Source organism: Bufo gargarizans, chromosome 5 (assembly GCF_014858855.1).
Source record: "Bufo gargarizans isolate SCDJY-AF-19 chromosome 5, ASM1485885v1, whole genome shotgun sequence".
Classification (NCBI taxonomy): Eukaryota; Metazoa; Chordata; class Amphibia; order Anura; family Bufonidae; genus Bufo; species Bufo gargarizans.
In genome coordinates this window covers 218,616,426-218,632,586 of record NC_058084.1, presented here as the reverse complement: position 1 = coordinate 218,632,586, position 16,161 = coordinate 218,616,426, and the positions used below count along the sequence as shown (strand labels likewise).

Genomic DNA, 16,161 nt, shown 5'->3' with positions numbered 1-16,161 from the left:
CGAAGTGGCAGTTGCCACAAATTTACACTATGAACTTATAATAGGGAGAGACTTCCCGGCACTGTGGTCTGCTACGAGGGTGACTGATACCTATGAGACAGGGGTAACCCCAGAAGAGTAGCCTGGCTCCAGGGGAGGCCAGAATTCTGGGAGGGCCACCGGTAGCGGTGACCGACACTTCGGTGGGAAAGGAGGGGCAACCCCACGAAAATGTAATGGTGGGAGATGTAGAGGACTTGCCGCCGGGGCCTGAGCAGGCGACTTTAATGTCTCTGGGTATAATTTTGGTACTGCACAACACCAAGACCTAACCCTATCCCAGACTTGGGGAAATTTATTAATAGTAGAGATGGTGAACCACAACAACCAGGGGCAGAGTCGGTGTTTCCACATTTTGTGGTTCATCAGGATATGTTGCATCAGGTAAACCAACTGCAGGGTTAACATATTGAACAGTTAGTGGTGCCTCAGGCTTATTGCAAACTTGTGTTAGAGTTAGCCCACCAACATGTTCTCGGGGGACATCTGGGAATGCAGAAAACACAGGGCCGGATACTACAACTGTTTTACTGGCCCAGTGTGTTGAGATAGGTGGACGAATTTTGTAAGTCTTGCCCGACCTGCCAGGCAACTAGCGCCCAGCACCTTTTCTGCAGTCCCTTGGTACCTTTCCCGATCTTCGAGGTACCGTTTGAGCGAAACGCGTTGGACCTGGTAGGCCCAGTACCGAAGTCCGCTCGAGGACACTAACACATCCTGGTTGTCCTAGATTACCCGGAGTCGGCGCCAATGCGACATACATCAGCTAAACTGATAGCTAAGGAGCTAATGGAAATTTTCTCCCGAGTGGGGCTACCTAAAGAGGTTCTGACTGACCAAGGGACCCCTTTTATGTCTAAAGTCATGAGGGTGCTCTGTAAGTTGCTTCATATCAAACAGTTACAGATGTCCATTTACCATCCGCAAACGGATGGTCTGGTTGAAAGCTTTAATAAAACATTAAAAACCATGTTGAAAAGGGTGGTGTCTAAAGATAGGAAGGACTGGGACCTTCTTCTGCCATATCTCATGTTCACTGTGCGAGAGGTGCTCTAGGCCTCTACTGGGTTCTCGCCCTTCGAATTACTATATGGCAGACATCCTCGCGGTTTGTTGGACGTAGCCAAAGAGGCATGGGAACAGCAACCCACTCCCCATAAAAGTGTCCTTGAGTATGTTACCAAGATGCAACAGCAGATAGAGACCATTTTGCCTCTTGTCAGGGAGCATATGGACGCCGCTCAGCGAGCCTAGAGTCGGATCTAAAATCGGCAGGATCGGGTCCTGATCTTTAACCCGGGTGATCGGGTTTTGGTTCTGGTGCCGACCGTGGACACTAAGTTCCTGGCCAGGTGGCAGAGGCCCAACGAGGTACTTGAAAAAAATTGGAGAGGTAAATTACAAGGTACACCAGCCAGGGAGGCGAAAGCCAGAGCAGGTGTACCATGTGAATCTACTCAAACCGTGGAAAGATAGGGAAACCTGTACTGTAGACAGCCCACGGCCAGGTTTTCTAGGGGAAGCGGTTTCGGCCCCTCTGTCTGAAGCAAAGGAAGTGGCTGCCACAGTAAGAATTGCTGACAGCCTCTCCTCTAAGCAGACTCAGGAGGCCAGGGAGTTTATTAGCCGACACACATGTGTTTTTGGATCTCCATGGACGCACTTCCACAATTCGGCATGACATTGTCACTGAGCCTCAGGCGAAAGTCCGGCTAAAACCATACCAAGTACCCAAGGCTTCGGGACAAGCCATCTCAGAGGAAGTGCAGATGATGCTGAGGCTAGACGTCATTGAGGAGTCTAAAAGTGAGTGGACTAGTCCTATAGTGCTAATACCCAAGCCGGACAGGACACTGGTTCTGTAACGATTTGAACGAGATTTCCAAACTGAACGAGATTTCCAAATTCGATGCGTATCCCATGCCCCAGGTGGATGAGCTAATTGAGAGGTTAGGACAAGCCCGATGTTTTTCTATTTTGGACCTCACGAAAGGGTACTGGCAGGCGCCCTTAACAGAGGCTGCCAAAGAGAAAACTGCCTTCATCACATTTGAAGGGCTGTATCAGTACAAGGTGCTACCCTTTGTTCTGCATGGTGCCCCCGCCACTTTTCAACGGCTCATGGACATTGTGCTGCGTCCACATGATCGGTATGCTTCGGCTTACCTTGACGATATTGTCATCCACAGTACCGACTGGGAAAGTCATCTACCCAAAGTGCAGGCTGTAGTGGACTCCGTTAGAAAGGCTGGACTGACTGCTAACCCAAAGAAATGCGAGATAGGGTTAGACTAAGGGAGACCTGTGGTGTGTCATTGGACGTGGAGTTATTAAACCTCAAGTGAATAAAATAGAGGCGATTCGAAATTGGCCCCGACCTGTCACCTCAAGGCAAGTAAAGTTGATCCTGGGAATGGTGGGCTATTATATGAGGTTCGTTCCCCATTTTGCCACTTTAGTGGCTCCGTTGACAGGGCTCTTGAAGGGACGGAAGTCTATGATGGTCCGCTGGAATTACCATGCGGAAGAGGCTTTTTCTGCGTTATGGTCACTCCTGTGCGGGTCACCGGTTTTGGTGACGCCCGACTTCAAGAGGGCGTTTGTGGTACAGACCGATAACTCGGAGCTGTACTCTCTTAGGAAATCAATGGGGAGGAACATCCCATTGTTTTCTTGAGCCGCACACTCACCACAGCCGAGACCAGGTACAGTATAGTGGAGAGAGAGTGCCTGGCCATCAAGTAGGCACTCGAGTCTCTATGCTTTTATCTGTTGGGGAGAAAGTTCTGTCTGGTGACGACCACTCCACTCTCAAGTGGATGAGCCAGGCCAAAGAGAAGAATGCTCGGGTCACCAGATGGTTCTTGTCATTACAAAACTTCAAGTTCTCAGTGGAACACATGGCAGGCTGCTTGCAGGGAAACGCAGATGCACTGTCCAGGGTACACTGGCAAGTGCTTACTCCCTCAGGGTTGAACAAAGGGGAGAGGTATGTAAGAAAGTACAAGGAATCATCGTGGATGATAGGTATGTGTCATCAACGTTCTTGGCCTCAGTGGAGTAAGAGCCGTTTTTTATGTGTGAGCAGCAGTTGCTATTTGACACCTTAATAGTTAGTATAGCTGTATAGTTGATCCGGGACGGCTCTTACTCTCTCCTGTGTGCACCCCCAAAGACACCACCACCATAGCCCCTCTACTCAAGTCAGAGGAATTTTTTTCCCATCCATTTCCAGACCTTCAGATGCGCAGCCATTCTTGGCATCGGATGAGGAGGTAGCAACGGCCACCACCCATTGGTCTGACAATAGTACCCAGATCAGCTCAAGTAGGGTGGTCCCCGCTGTTGCTGCCTAGTCCGAGATCTCTAATGTCAGTGTTGGTGAAGGTGACGATGATGACGTGTCGATGGACGTCACGTGGGTGCCCATAAGAGAGGAAGAGGAGGGGAGTTCAGAGGGAGAGACGGAGCAGCAGATAGGGAAGAGAAGCATGCAGAACTTGCAGTGCACAGGAGGCAAAAATCAGACTGCAAATGTATCTGGAGCAAGCCATCCACCATGCACGATCACATCTTGCACTCACAGGACACTGGCACATGGCTCCTCAGTGTGGGCTTTTTTTTAAGGTGTCAGCTGCTGATAATAGTGTTGCCGTCTGCAGCCTGTGCTGTCAACGCATAAGTCGCGGTAAACCCAACACTCACCAAGCGACGACCGCCTTAAGAAGGCACCTGGCCTCCCATCACCGAGCCCAGTGGGAGCAACGCTGACAGAACCCACAAAGCCACACCTCCGGCGCTCCACATCCTGCCTCTTCTCCTTCTCCTCTCTGCTCGCATTTGTCCTCCACTCCACTTTCCAGCATGCCATTGTCGCGTTCATCTGCCAAGGCAGGCTTCCGTGGCCCAAATGTCGGCTGACTCTTTGTTTTCCAATGCTACCGCCTCCTCCACTGCAACCCCCAAGCTCCCCAGAACTTATTCGACGTGCCAGGTGAGACATTGCCATGCTGTGCTGCGGCTTTTGTGCCTGGAAGCCAAGAGCCACACCGGTCCTGCACTCCTTTCAGCTCTGCGGTCACAGGTCGATCAGTGCCTAACCCCGCTCAATTTGAAGAGTCTGAAGAGGAGTCAGAGGAGGATGGTGCCTGGGTTAGGAGGAGGAGCAAGAAGAGCAGGCTTTAAACTTTTCGGGGATGGTGTTGTCCGTGGCTGGGGGGAGGAGACCGAGGATGACATTATCCTTGGCGAGGAGCAGGAGCCAGGCTGCTGCACCGCTTCCAATTTAGTGCAAATGGGGGCCTTCATGCTCCAGTGTTTGAAGAGGGACCCCTGTATAAAAAGCATAAAGGGCAAGGATCTGTACTGGGTGGCAACGTACTTAGATCCCCGGTACAAACACAAAATGGTGGACATGTTACCACCATCACAGAGGGCTGTCAGAATGCAGCATTTCCAGGCCTTGCTGCGAGAGATGCTGCATTCTGCTGTTGCGGGCGCTGACAGAGGAATTTCCACCCACAGAGAAACAGTTGCGAGTACCAATCCTACAGCTCATGCAAGAAGAGGGCAGTTTTGAAGATGTGTTGGTCACTTCAGATATGAGATCATTCATGCAGCCAACCCATAGACAGCCGCTCTACGGATCCAGCCTCAGGGAAAGCCTAGACTGACAGGTGTCTGACTACATCGGGTTAATGGCCAATGTGGACTCTCTGAGAAGCGAGGAACCCCTTGAATCCTGGGTGTGCAGGCTTGACCTGTTTCCAGAGCTGGCACAAATTATCCATGGAACTCTTGTCTTGCCCCCTAGTCGAGTGTCCAGTCCGAAAGGACGTTTAGCGCAGCAGGGGGGATCGTGACCAGTAAGCACACACACCTAGCTTCTAAAAATGAATGAGGCATGGATCTCGGAGGAATTCAACACCTATGACGACCACATTTAATTGAATTTCCTCATGCCAGCCCACAAATATCCGCCACCACCCAGAACAAATAATGGTCCCTGTCTTGGTAAATACAGCAGCAAAAAAGGCCTTTTCTGTTCGGTGAATGCCTAATGTTTGGGACCTCGGAAGAATTTAACACCTGTGACGACCACATTTTATCAAATTTTAACTATTATCATTTGGAGTTTTTTCAAGAGGGGGGATTTCGTTAGCTGTTTTTAATCCAATTTTATATTTTTTGTTCTTTTAAACATATGTATTTGACATCTATTTGTACTGGCCTGCAGTAAAATTTATATCCAATGACTGTCTAATATACCTCCAGCCACATAATCACTTGATCATTTCTGTACATTGAATGCATAATTTTTGGGGCCTGTAATCTAACTGGCCAACAGTAAAATTGTTATATGGTGACCGCCTAATTTACCTCCAGCCACATTATCAATTGTTCTTTTCTGCACGGTGAAAGAATAATTTTGGGGGCCTGTAGTCCACTGGCCTGCAGTAAAAATTGATATCCAATGACTGTCTAATATACCTCCAGCCACAACATAATTACTTGTTCTTTTCTGGTGACTGCCTAATGTTTGGGCCCTGTACTCCAATGGCCTACATTAATATTTTTATCCTTTGACCGCATAATGTACATCGAGCCACATAATCACAATTTCTTTAATGTCAAGTGAATGCCTAATTTTTAAGGACCATACTCCCTTGGCCTAAAATAAAAATTTTCTAGTCTCCAGCAGGGCACATTTCTATAAATTTCCCTTTAAGACACTTAAAAATGGCCCCTGATTAAGGGAGGCATTTTTGCCATTGACCCCCCTCTGTTATGTCACTGTCCATGTTTAGGACAATTTGTGCACTTTTTGTAAGTATTTGGTGGCTGCAAATATGACCTGAAGGTTTTTCATGTTCGCCTGCCACTAAAGTGAATCGCCGTGAACTTGCTTGATCGCATTCCCCGCTGATGTTCGTCCATCACTAGTGATAAACTACAGAAGGCTGTTCCCCTACCGGATCATTTTAGCGCTTATGTGAAACTAGCCTTTGACTGCCAGATAGAGAACAGAAATGTGTCACTCCACAGAACACGTTTCCACATCATCAGAAGCCAGTGGCGGCATTCTTTACACCATTCTGTCCAATGCTTGGCATTGTTCTTGGTGATGTAAGGTTTGCATGTAGCTGTTCGACTATGGATGCCCATGCTATAAAGCTCCCAGCACACAGTTTTTGCACTGATTTTAATACCAGAGGAGGTTTGGAAACCTGCAGAACATTGGTGAACAAACGGATTGCCACAATGCAAATTACATGGAACTCTGAATTGCCTGCAACTTTTTTGCGATTTGGCTGTGTTTTTCGCTGCCAAATCACAAGTCTAAAATAGGCAACAAGCAAAAATATATTTGGTCACCCAACTTTTGTGAGTTTTGCTGTCGTTCAGCACATACCACCCCAGCTTTATACATACAAGACGTGAGGTCTATGTGTCCAGGATGCTGTTCTCTTCACTAGCTCTCATACACTACTCGCAGAAAGATATCTGGCTTTCAGGTGAAATTTATGGAAAACTTAAAAAGTTCACGCTACAGTGATATTATAGTAGGGCATTTAAAGGGGTTGTGTCACTTCATCACGTGGCATTTATCATGTAGAGAAGGTTAATACAAGCCACTTACTAATGTATTGTTATACTCTATATATTGCTTCCTTGCTGGCTGGATTCATTTTTCCATCACATTATACATTGCTTGTTTCCATGGTTACGACCACCCTGCAATCCAGCATAGATGGCCGTGCTTGCATAGTATAGGAAAAAGTGCTGGCCTCTGTTGGCCGAGACCATGGGAGCTGACATACAGTAGGCTGGTGCTTTTTTCTGTAGTGTGCACGCATGGCCACCACTGATGGATTGCAAGTCAATGGGGACGGATCCGTTTACTCTGACACAATGGAAAACGGATCCGTCCCCCATTGACTTTCAATGGAGTTCATGATGGACACGTCTTGGCTATGTTAAAGATAATACAACCGGATCCGTTCATAACAGATGCAGTTGGTTGTATTATCAGTAACGGAAGAGTTTTTGCTGAGCCCTGCTGGATTCAGCAAAAACGCTAGTGTGAAAGTAGCCTATGATATTGACACTGTATGTACCTGTTTTTTGTTTGATAGTTTTTTCATCACATATTGTACTTCATAACACTGGTACAAACCGGATTCCCAAAAAGTTGGGACACTAAACAAATTGTGAATAAAAACTGAATGCAATGATGTGGAGATTAGAAATGTCAATATTTTATTTGTAATAGAACGTAGATGACAGATCAAACGTTTAATCCAAGTAAATGTATGATTTTAAAGGAAAAATACGTTGATTCAAATTTTCACGGTGTCAACAAATCCCCAAAAAGTTGGGACAAGTAGCAATAAGAGGCTGGAAAAAGTAAATTTGAGCATAACGAAGAGCTGGAAGACCAATTAACACTAATTAGGTCAATTGGCAACATGATTGGGTATAAAAAGAGCTTCTCAGAGTGGCAGTGTCTCTCAGAAGCCAAGATGGGTAGAGGATCACCAATTCCCACAATGTTGTGCAGAAAGATAGTGGAGTAATATCAGAAAGGTGTTACCCAGCGAATAATTGCAAAGACTTTGCATCTATCATCATCAACTGTGCATAACATCATCCGAAGATTCAGAGAATCTGGAACAATCTCTGTGCGTAAGGGTCAAGGCCGTAAAACCATACTGGATGCCCGTGATCTCTGGGCCCTTAAACAACACTGCACCACAAACAGGAATGCTACTGTAAAGGAAATCACAGAATGGGCTCAGGAATACTTTCAGAAACCATTGTCAGTGAACACAATCCACCGTGCCATCCGCCGTTGCCAGCTGAAACTCTACAGTGCAAAGAAGAAGCTATTTCTAAGCAAGATCCACAAGCTCAGGCATTTTCACTGGGCCAGGGATCATTTAAAATGGAGTGTGGCAAAATCGAAGACTGCTCTGTGGTCAGACGAGTCACGATTCAAAGTTCTTTTTGGAAATCTGGGACGCCATGTCATCCAGACCAAAGAGGACAAGGACAACCCAAGTTATCAACGCTCAGTTCAGAAGCCTGCATCTCTGATGGTATGGGGTTGCATGAGTGCGTGTGGCATGGGCAGCTTGCATGTCTGGAAAGGCACCATCAATGCAGAAAATATATTCAGGTTCTAGAACAACATATGCTCCCATCCAGACGTCATCTCTTTCAGGGAAGACCCTGCATCTTTCAACAAGATAATGCCAGACCACATTCTCCATCAATCACAACATCATGGCTGCGTAGGAGAAGGATCCGGGTACTGAAATGGCCAGTCTGCAGTACAGATCTTTCACCTATAGAGAACATTTCGCACATCATAAAGAGGAAAGTGCAACAAAGAAGGCCCAAGACAATTGAACAGTTAGAGGCCTGTATTAAACAAGAATGGGAGAGCATTCCTATTTCTAAACTTGAGAAACTGGTCTCCTCGGTCCCCAGACATCTGTTGAGTGTTGCAAGAAGAAGGGGAGATGCCACACAGTGGTGAAAATGGCCTTGTCCCAACTTTTTGGGGATTTGTTGACACCATGAAATTCTGATTGAACATATTTTTCCCTTAAAATGGTACATTTTCTCAGTTTTTAAACTTTTGTTCCGTGATTTATGTTCTATTCTGAATAAAATATTAGAAGTTGGCACCTCCACATCATTGCATTCAGTTTTTATTCACGATTTGTATAGTGTCCCAACTTTTTGGGAATCCGGTTTGTAAAATAGAGGCCATAAAATTCATTTTTATTTATAAAAAAATACCAAATTTACCAAAATTTTTGAAAGATTTGCAAATTTCCAAGTTTCAATTTCTCTACTTCTATTATACATAGTAATAACTCCAAAAATAGCTATTAGTTTACATTCCCCATATGACTACTTCATGTTTGGATCATTTTGGGACTGCCATTTTATTTTTGGGGGACGTTACAAGGCTTAGAAATTTAGATGCAAATCTTGAACATTTTCAGAAATTTTCTAAAACCCACTTTTTAGGGACCAGTTCAGGTCACTTTTTGGAGTTTCTACTCTAGGGGTGCATCAGGGGGGCTTTAAGTGGGACATGGTGTCAAAAAACAAGTTCAGCAAAAACTTCCTTCCAAAATCCATATGGCATTCCTTTCCTTCTGCGCCCTGCTGTGTGCCCATACAGAGGTTTACGACCAGATATGGAGTGTTTCTGTAAACTAAAGAATCAGGGCAATAAATATTGAGTTTTGTTTGGCTGTTAACCCTTGCTTTGTTACGGGAAAAAATGGATTAAAATGGAAAATTTGCCAAAAAATACCTGTTTTGGCACAGTTTTTATTTTTTATTATTTACAACGTTCATCTGACAGATTAGATCATGTACTATTTTTATAGAGCAGGTTGTTACGGATGCAGGGATACCTAATATGTTTACTTTTTTTATTTATTTAAGTTTTACACAATAATATCATTTTTGAAACAAAAAAAATCATTTTAGTGCCTCCATAGTCTGAGAGCCATAGTTTTTTTGTTTTTTGGGCGATTGTCTTAGTTAGGGTCTCATTTTTTGCAGGATGAGAGGATTTTGTATGGTATGATTTTGGGGTGCATATACCTTTTTGATTGCTTGCTATTATACTTTTTGTGATGTAAGGTGACAAAATTATGGCTTTTTTTACACCATTTTTATTTTTACGTTCACCTGAGGGGTTAGATCTTGTGATATTTTTATAGAGCAGGTTCTTACGGGCACGGCAATACCTAATATGTGTATCTTTTTTTATTTATTAAAGTTTCCATGGGAACCTTCCCCGTCTGCCACAACTGAGCGGAAGGGGAGGGGAGGGTTCCTTCCCTCTGTCAGCCCATCCTGTCCGGGGGCTTCAAAGGGGTTGAAGAGGGAGGGAGCTCCCTCCCTCTTCACCTCTTCCATACAGCGGTCCCTATGGACCGCGGCATGGAAGGGGTTAAAACAGCGGACATCTGCACAGGTGTCTGCCGTTTGAATCGGAGTGTCAGCAATGAGCTGACACTCTGATTCAACCGCTCGGCCATCCTGAAAATAAATGGGGGGTCGGGCGGAAGATCGCGCACCCGCCCCCCACACTGCCGCACGCCACCTGCACCGCCCGCAATCCTCCTGCAGGGATCAGAAACTTGCATAAGCGCTAAAAACCGCAGGTCTGAATTGACCTGCGGTGTGTAGCGATCGGCAATGCGGGGGGGGGGGGGGGCACAGGGGTTAAAGTGCTCATACGCTTGACCGTATGTATTTTGCGTCTGCAAAGAATATGGATGATGTTCTATTTTTTGTGGAGTAATTTCCTTTTTTTGCGGTCCCATCAAAGTAAATTGTTCTGCATACAGGCTGCAAAAAAATTTACGGAATAGACACGGAAACCAAATACGCTTGTGAAATTACTCCATGTGCATTCCGTTTCCGTATTTCCACATGGCCATTCTGCAAAAAAGATAGAACATGTCCTATTCTTGTCCGTCTTGCGGACAAGGATAGGCATTGTTAGAATGGATGCTCAAAAAATGCAATACAGATGTCCCACCGACATCATCCCTATTTTTTGTGGATGGCAAAATATAAACGGCCGTGTGCATAAGCCCTAACACTGAGAGGAGAGCGAGAGCTCTGATGGCTCCATGTCCAGTTCAGCATCACCAGCAGCTAGGTGAATTACTTATACATACTCATACTCTCTGCAGAAGCAAAATGAGTGGGAATTTTCAATTAGAATAATTAGAATAAAACGACTATTTAGAGTGTTGCTTTAGGGTGCATCCACACAGAGTAATCTGCAGCATGTCCACCTCTGGAATGAATATCCCTTTGCGGCTGTCTGGCTGTACTCTAAAGGGATATTCTGTTCTAAGCAATTCATTGCTGAGATTGGAATTCTTGTCTTATGTGGCATCCAGGATGGCCCAATTTCTGGAAACAGTGGTGGGTTGTACTACACTTTCCTAGAAACTGCATAACACATCGAGTACACTGGCTTTGTAAGTCTGGAACTAAATGGAATACTTCTTTCATTTTACATTTTGGAAGCAACTGAACAATACAATAAGTACAAAGGTCTCTATAGCCTTTAAGTTACTGAGAGAGAATTTACACGATTATTTAAAAATGATTTATTCTAGAACAGATTGAAAACTGTTGTTTTTTCTGTTTAGACGGTCATTAGTCATTTTCTTTTCTTTTTTATATAATTGTAGGTAATCACTTTGTTCCCGCGTCAGAGCACTTGCTGCGAGAGAAAATACTTTCTAAGTTCTTATTTTGGCTTATGGATACCTATGTTATACAGTTACTGAAAGCATTTTATTACATCACAGAAACCAGCTTTCAGAAAAATAGACTGTTCTTTTATAGGAACTGCATCTGGGGACAGCTTCAAAAGATTGGTGTACGGTAGGAGTGTGAAAGTTTCCTTTAAACACAGACAATTTTAAGCTTTTTTGTTTGTTTTTCCTCCTCGCTTTCAATAACTTTTTTAATTTTTCTGTCAACATAATTGTATGAGGCCTTGGTTTTTGCGTTGTACTTTTTATTTGGAATCACTCTATTTACTATACCATCTTATGTATTGTGAAAAAATTTGTGGGGTGAAATGGGAAAACCCCCCACAATTTCATTATTTTTTTGGGGGCTTCATTTTTTATTGCATTGCCTTTATTCTGTGGATCAGTACAAATATGGCAGTACCACATCTTTATAGTTTTTGTTATGTTTTATTCCTTTCAAAAATTCTAATCTTTTTGTGTCTTCATATTCTAAGACATTTAACTTTAAATTTTTTGTCGACACAGATGTGGTGTCGTATTTCTTGTGAGGTGTGCTGTAGTTTTTATTATTACCATTTTGGGGTACATGTGACTATTTGATCAATTCTTATTCTAATTATTTTGGGAGTAAAGGTGACTAAAACACATCTATTCAAGCTTTGGGCATTTTTTATTACAGTGTTCACTATATTGGCTAAATAACAATTATATTTTAATAGTTCACGCATTTAAAAATGCAGCATGCAAATAGTTTATTTTTTTAATAGTAAGACTTTTTTTTTAGAAATGTTAATATTGGGGGAGTAGATATTTTTACGTTCATTCCTGCTTGTCTCCTCTTTCTTTTATTCAACTTTTCATTCAGATGAAAAAGCGATTTTTCTGATATGCAAAGTCTCAAGGTGCCCAGAGGGGCGTTATTACTCTGCTCTAGTGCCCAGTAACGCCCTCCTGCATTGCCCAGCCCTCCTTTCTTCCAAGCCCAGCACGCCTCCTAAGAAATAAATGTACTCCTACATACTTGCCGAACGGCTCTGCCCCCTCCACTACGTCATTTAATTTATTCACTTTATTCACTGAAATCCCGCAATTTCGTAGTCCAAGAGAGGAGGAAGCAAGGATGGTGCAGTGAATAAATTAAATGACGTAGTGGAGGGGGCGGTGCCGTTCGGCAAGGATGTAGGAGTACATTTTTTTCTTAGGAGGCGTGCTGGGCACTGCAGGGGGGTAATAACGCCCCTCTGGGCACCTTGAGACTTAATTTACATATCAGAAAAATAGCTTTTTCATCTGAATGAAAAGTTTAATAAAAGAAAGGGGACACATGCAGGAATGAAGGTACTTTATTTCACATTGCTATGTTAACGTTTTTATAGGCTCAAAATAGGTGACAGATTCCCTTTAACTGTTTACTTTTTTTTTTTTTTTTTCATTAGTCCACCTAAGCGACTTGTACTTATAATATATTGCAGTGTATTGTCAATTTTACCATGATCCTATTACACCTGAAACCTGGTAGGGTATAATAGAAATATTTACATGGCAGGCCAGGCAACAGAAGGAACCTCTCACCTCTCTCAAGACAACTAGGTGCCACAGTCACTATAGTCAAGGTATTAGTGGGTAGTTAAATGACCGGGATTGGAATTCATTGGAGGCGGGTGTCAGCTGTGTAACACAGCTGACACCAGCCACATATCTAGCGGGACTCCGCTTGTCAGCCTACGCCATATTTCCCCCGTGCACATTCACTGTGAACACATTACTTCAAGCAACAACCAGTCTAATTCTACTTAGGCAATAACGGCATTGATTTTCATACTTATGCTGTACGATTTTCATGTTTCTCAGCTGTTTGATATTAAAGGGGTTGTCCGGGTTCAGGACATACCCATATTTTCACCTCGGCAGCATCCCTGAGCCTAACATCGGAGCATCTCATGCTCCGATGCGCCCAGTGCCCTGCGTTAGATCGCGCAGGGCACGGGCTCTTGTGTTTTCAATAACACACACTGCCGGGCGGTAACTTCCGCCCAGCGGTGTGTTCAGTGACGTCACCGGCTCTGAGGGGCGGGCTTTAGCTCTGCCCTAGCCGTTTTACTGGCTAGGGCAGAGCCAAATCCCGCCCATCAGTGCCGGTGACGTCACCGGGGTTCCTCTCAGCCCCATAGAGAGCCCCGGTACGTCACCGGAACTCAGAAAAATGCCTTTGCCCTGCGCAATTTAGCGCAGGGCAAAGGAGAGCATCGGAGCATGAACTGCTCCGATGCTCATGTCAGGGGGGCTGCCTGGGTGAAAATGGAGGGCTGTCCAGGTTCAGCTCTGAACCTGGACAACCCCTTTAAATGTTCATCTCAAGAGAACTGTCACCACATTTTGGCACCCTCAGCTAATACCACTGTTTAATATCTGGGAGAGCCCTGGTTCTGAAGATTTTAATTACCGGGTATGTTTGTAAAACTGACCTTCTAACCCCCACTGATCATGTAATTATTCTCCTCCAAGTCCCAATGAGTCCTCCTATTGACTCAACATTTCTGTTATACAGTTAGGCAGTGCTCAGGCTCACTCATATGCCCTGATATACACCATCCCAGCAGCTGCTGACTATGAATATTCCTCGAATCAGTCGACACTGCAGGTGTAGCGTGGAGGTGCACGTGTCCTAGGGTTGGTGTCCCACGGAAACAATTGTAATAAAGGACCGGCACTCTGTTGGTAGGCAAATATTCTTTTTATTGCCACAAAGCTATATCTGTGATGCGTTTCGGCACAAACTGTGCCTTTGTCAAACAGAATATGAATATTTAAGAGGTGGGGGTGGAGTGCATGGAAGGAGAAGAAGTGGTTTAGGTGTGAGTGACATGTACAATGCAATCTTTTTACGTTTGGCTTAAAAGAATTACATAATACATAGAAACGGTTGGGGTAATTTTCAAACTGGTATGAAGGAGAACTGGCTTAGTTGCGCAAAGCAACAACTCAGATTCCGCCTCTCATTTTCCAAAGGAACTGTGAAAAATGAAAGGTTGAATCTGATTGGTTGCGCAACTAAGCCAGTTCTACTTTACACCAGTTTGATAAATGACCCAAGTGTCTGTTAGGTAAGGGCCACTTTTTCCTATTATGTTGCTTTTACAGCTTTGTGGCCTTTAGACCTTCACTTTCTATGGCTTGTATTTTTATTTTAAAAGGAAACACATGACAAATGTAAAGCTACGCTTAATGTCGACTGATGAAATAGAGAATATGAAGCAACAAAAGAACACCCCTTTGGTCTCCAGGTTACGTTTCATACCAAAAACAAATGGATTGCGTCCAATTGTGAAAATATGTGATACTTTGGGATCCCAACAAAGTAAAGAGATCAAGCAAAGAAAGGTAAATGATGTAGTATGTAGCCGGTATCTACTGTATTTCTTTCTGAACTCTTTACAGAATCACCTTGTCAGTACTATAAGTGACTTTCAGAGTGTATCTGTAGAAAACTGATGTTTACTATGTGAACATATAAAAGTTGCCAAATCTACAAACATGGCTGTCGTCGCTTTATAACTGAGCAGAATGTAAGCTGCTTAAAATGTCTCCAAAACAGTTTAAAAGATACCACATGGTTGTGGTTAACGGAATTCTGTGCTGATAGATGTCACAGCCGTGAACTGCTGCACCCTATCGTCACGAGGTTAGTGGGTGGCAAGGAAAAGCATGCAATATATATAACAGAGAATACAATGTGTATATAAAAGTATACAGCATTAGTGAACGAAGGGGCTATATTACAGCCACAAAAGGGTTAAAAAAACTTCAGTACACTATATTCGTAATCAGTAAGGGTATGTACACATGATGGATTTGGAAAAAAAAAGCATCAAATCCATGCTGATTTAAAAAGTGGATTTTTAAAGACACGTTTTTGGGGGGTGTATTCTTCAATGCAAATGTGAAATTCTGCTTGCAGTTTATGGAAATTATCTGCTCAAAGTGTACGTAGCGTTTTTTCCACTTCCCATTTATTTCAGGGGGAGATTTATTCCATGTCAAGATGGGGCAAGCTGCTTCTTTTTTTATTAGTTCAGAGCATTAATTTGTGACTACAGTTTAGTTACAGTGTCTACAGGTAGCGTGAGGCGCACACACTGGCTTATCATTGGCTATTGCAAGGCTATGATTGATGTAAAAATGGAAATTAGACATGATTCACAGTATATGTGTTAAATCCACTATAAGTCAGCCCTGTAAACAAATGAAAATGCAATGTGTCGTAGGGTAAATCATTCCTCACTTTACTATTTTGAGGTTGTTCAAATTGTTATGTGCCAAATGAGTCCCATCAATGTATTTGGCTGTTTAATTATCCAACAATGGAGATAATGTATTTCCTAGTGAGTGAAAGGGTTAAAGGGCATCAAGGGTCAGCAGATTTGTACCTATGTAATTGCTGCATGTATGCATAGTAGCTGAAAGGCATCTGTATTGGTCTCATGTTCATATGTTCCTGTACTACTGCAAAAAATTTAGTTTTAATATATGAAAATGAGACACTAGGAGCAATGGGGCATTGTCGTTACACCAAGAGAATCAGCTTTCTCTGTAACTGCTGCATCCTTTGCACTTTATTTGACAGGGCCGGGCAGGGTAAATAAAAATACTAAATTTAGAATTTGGGGTATTGTTGTAATAGAAAATCACACCTGTAACATCCTTAATTTCAAGTACAGTGCACTCACAAAGTCAGACCCTTTAGGCTACTTTCACACTTGCGCTTGATCGGATCCGTTCTGAACGGATCCGATCATATTAATGCAGACGG

The 16,161-nt window shown here is 43.7% G+C and overlaps 1 protein-coding gene across 2 annotated transcripts in view; it reads left to right on the top strand.

Annotated features, from left to right (window-relative positions):
• TERT (telomerase reverse transcriptase) overlaps positions 1-16,161 on the top strand; it is a 106,477-nt gene that overhangs the window by 21,027 nt on the left and 69,289 nt on the right. For both annotated transcript variants that reach the window (XM_044295112.1, XM_044295111.1), the window contains exons 3-4: positions 11,283-11,478; positions 14,546-14,732. In XM_044295112.1, coding sequence (XP_044151047.1) covers positions 11,283-11,478; positions 14,546-14,732 — 383 coding nt within the window. The remainder of the gene's footprint in view (positions 1-11,282; positions 11,479-14,545; positions 14,733-16,161) is intronic.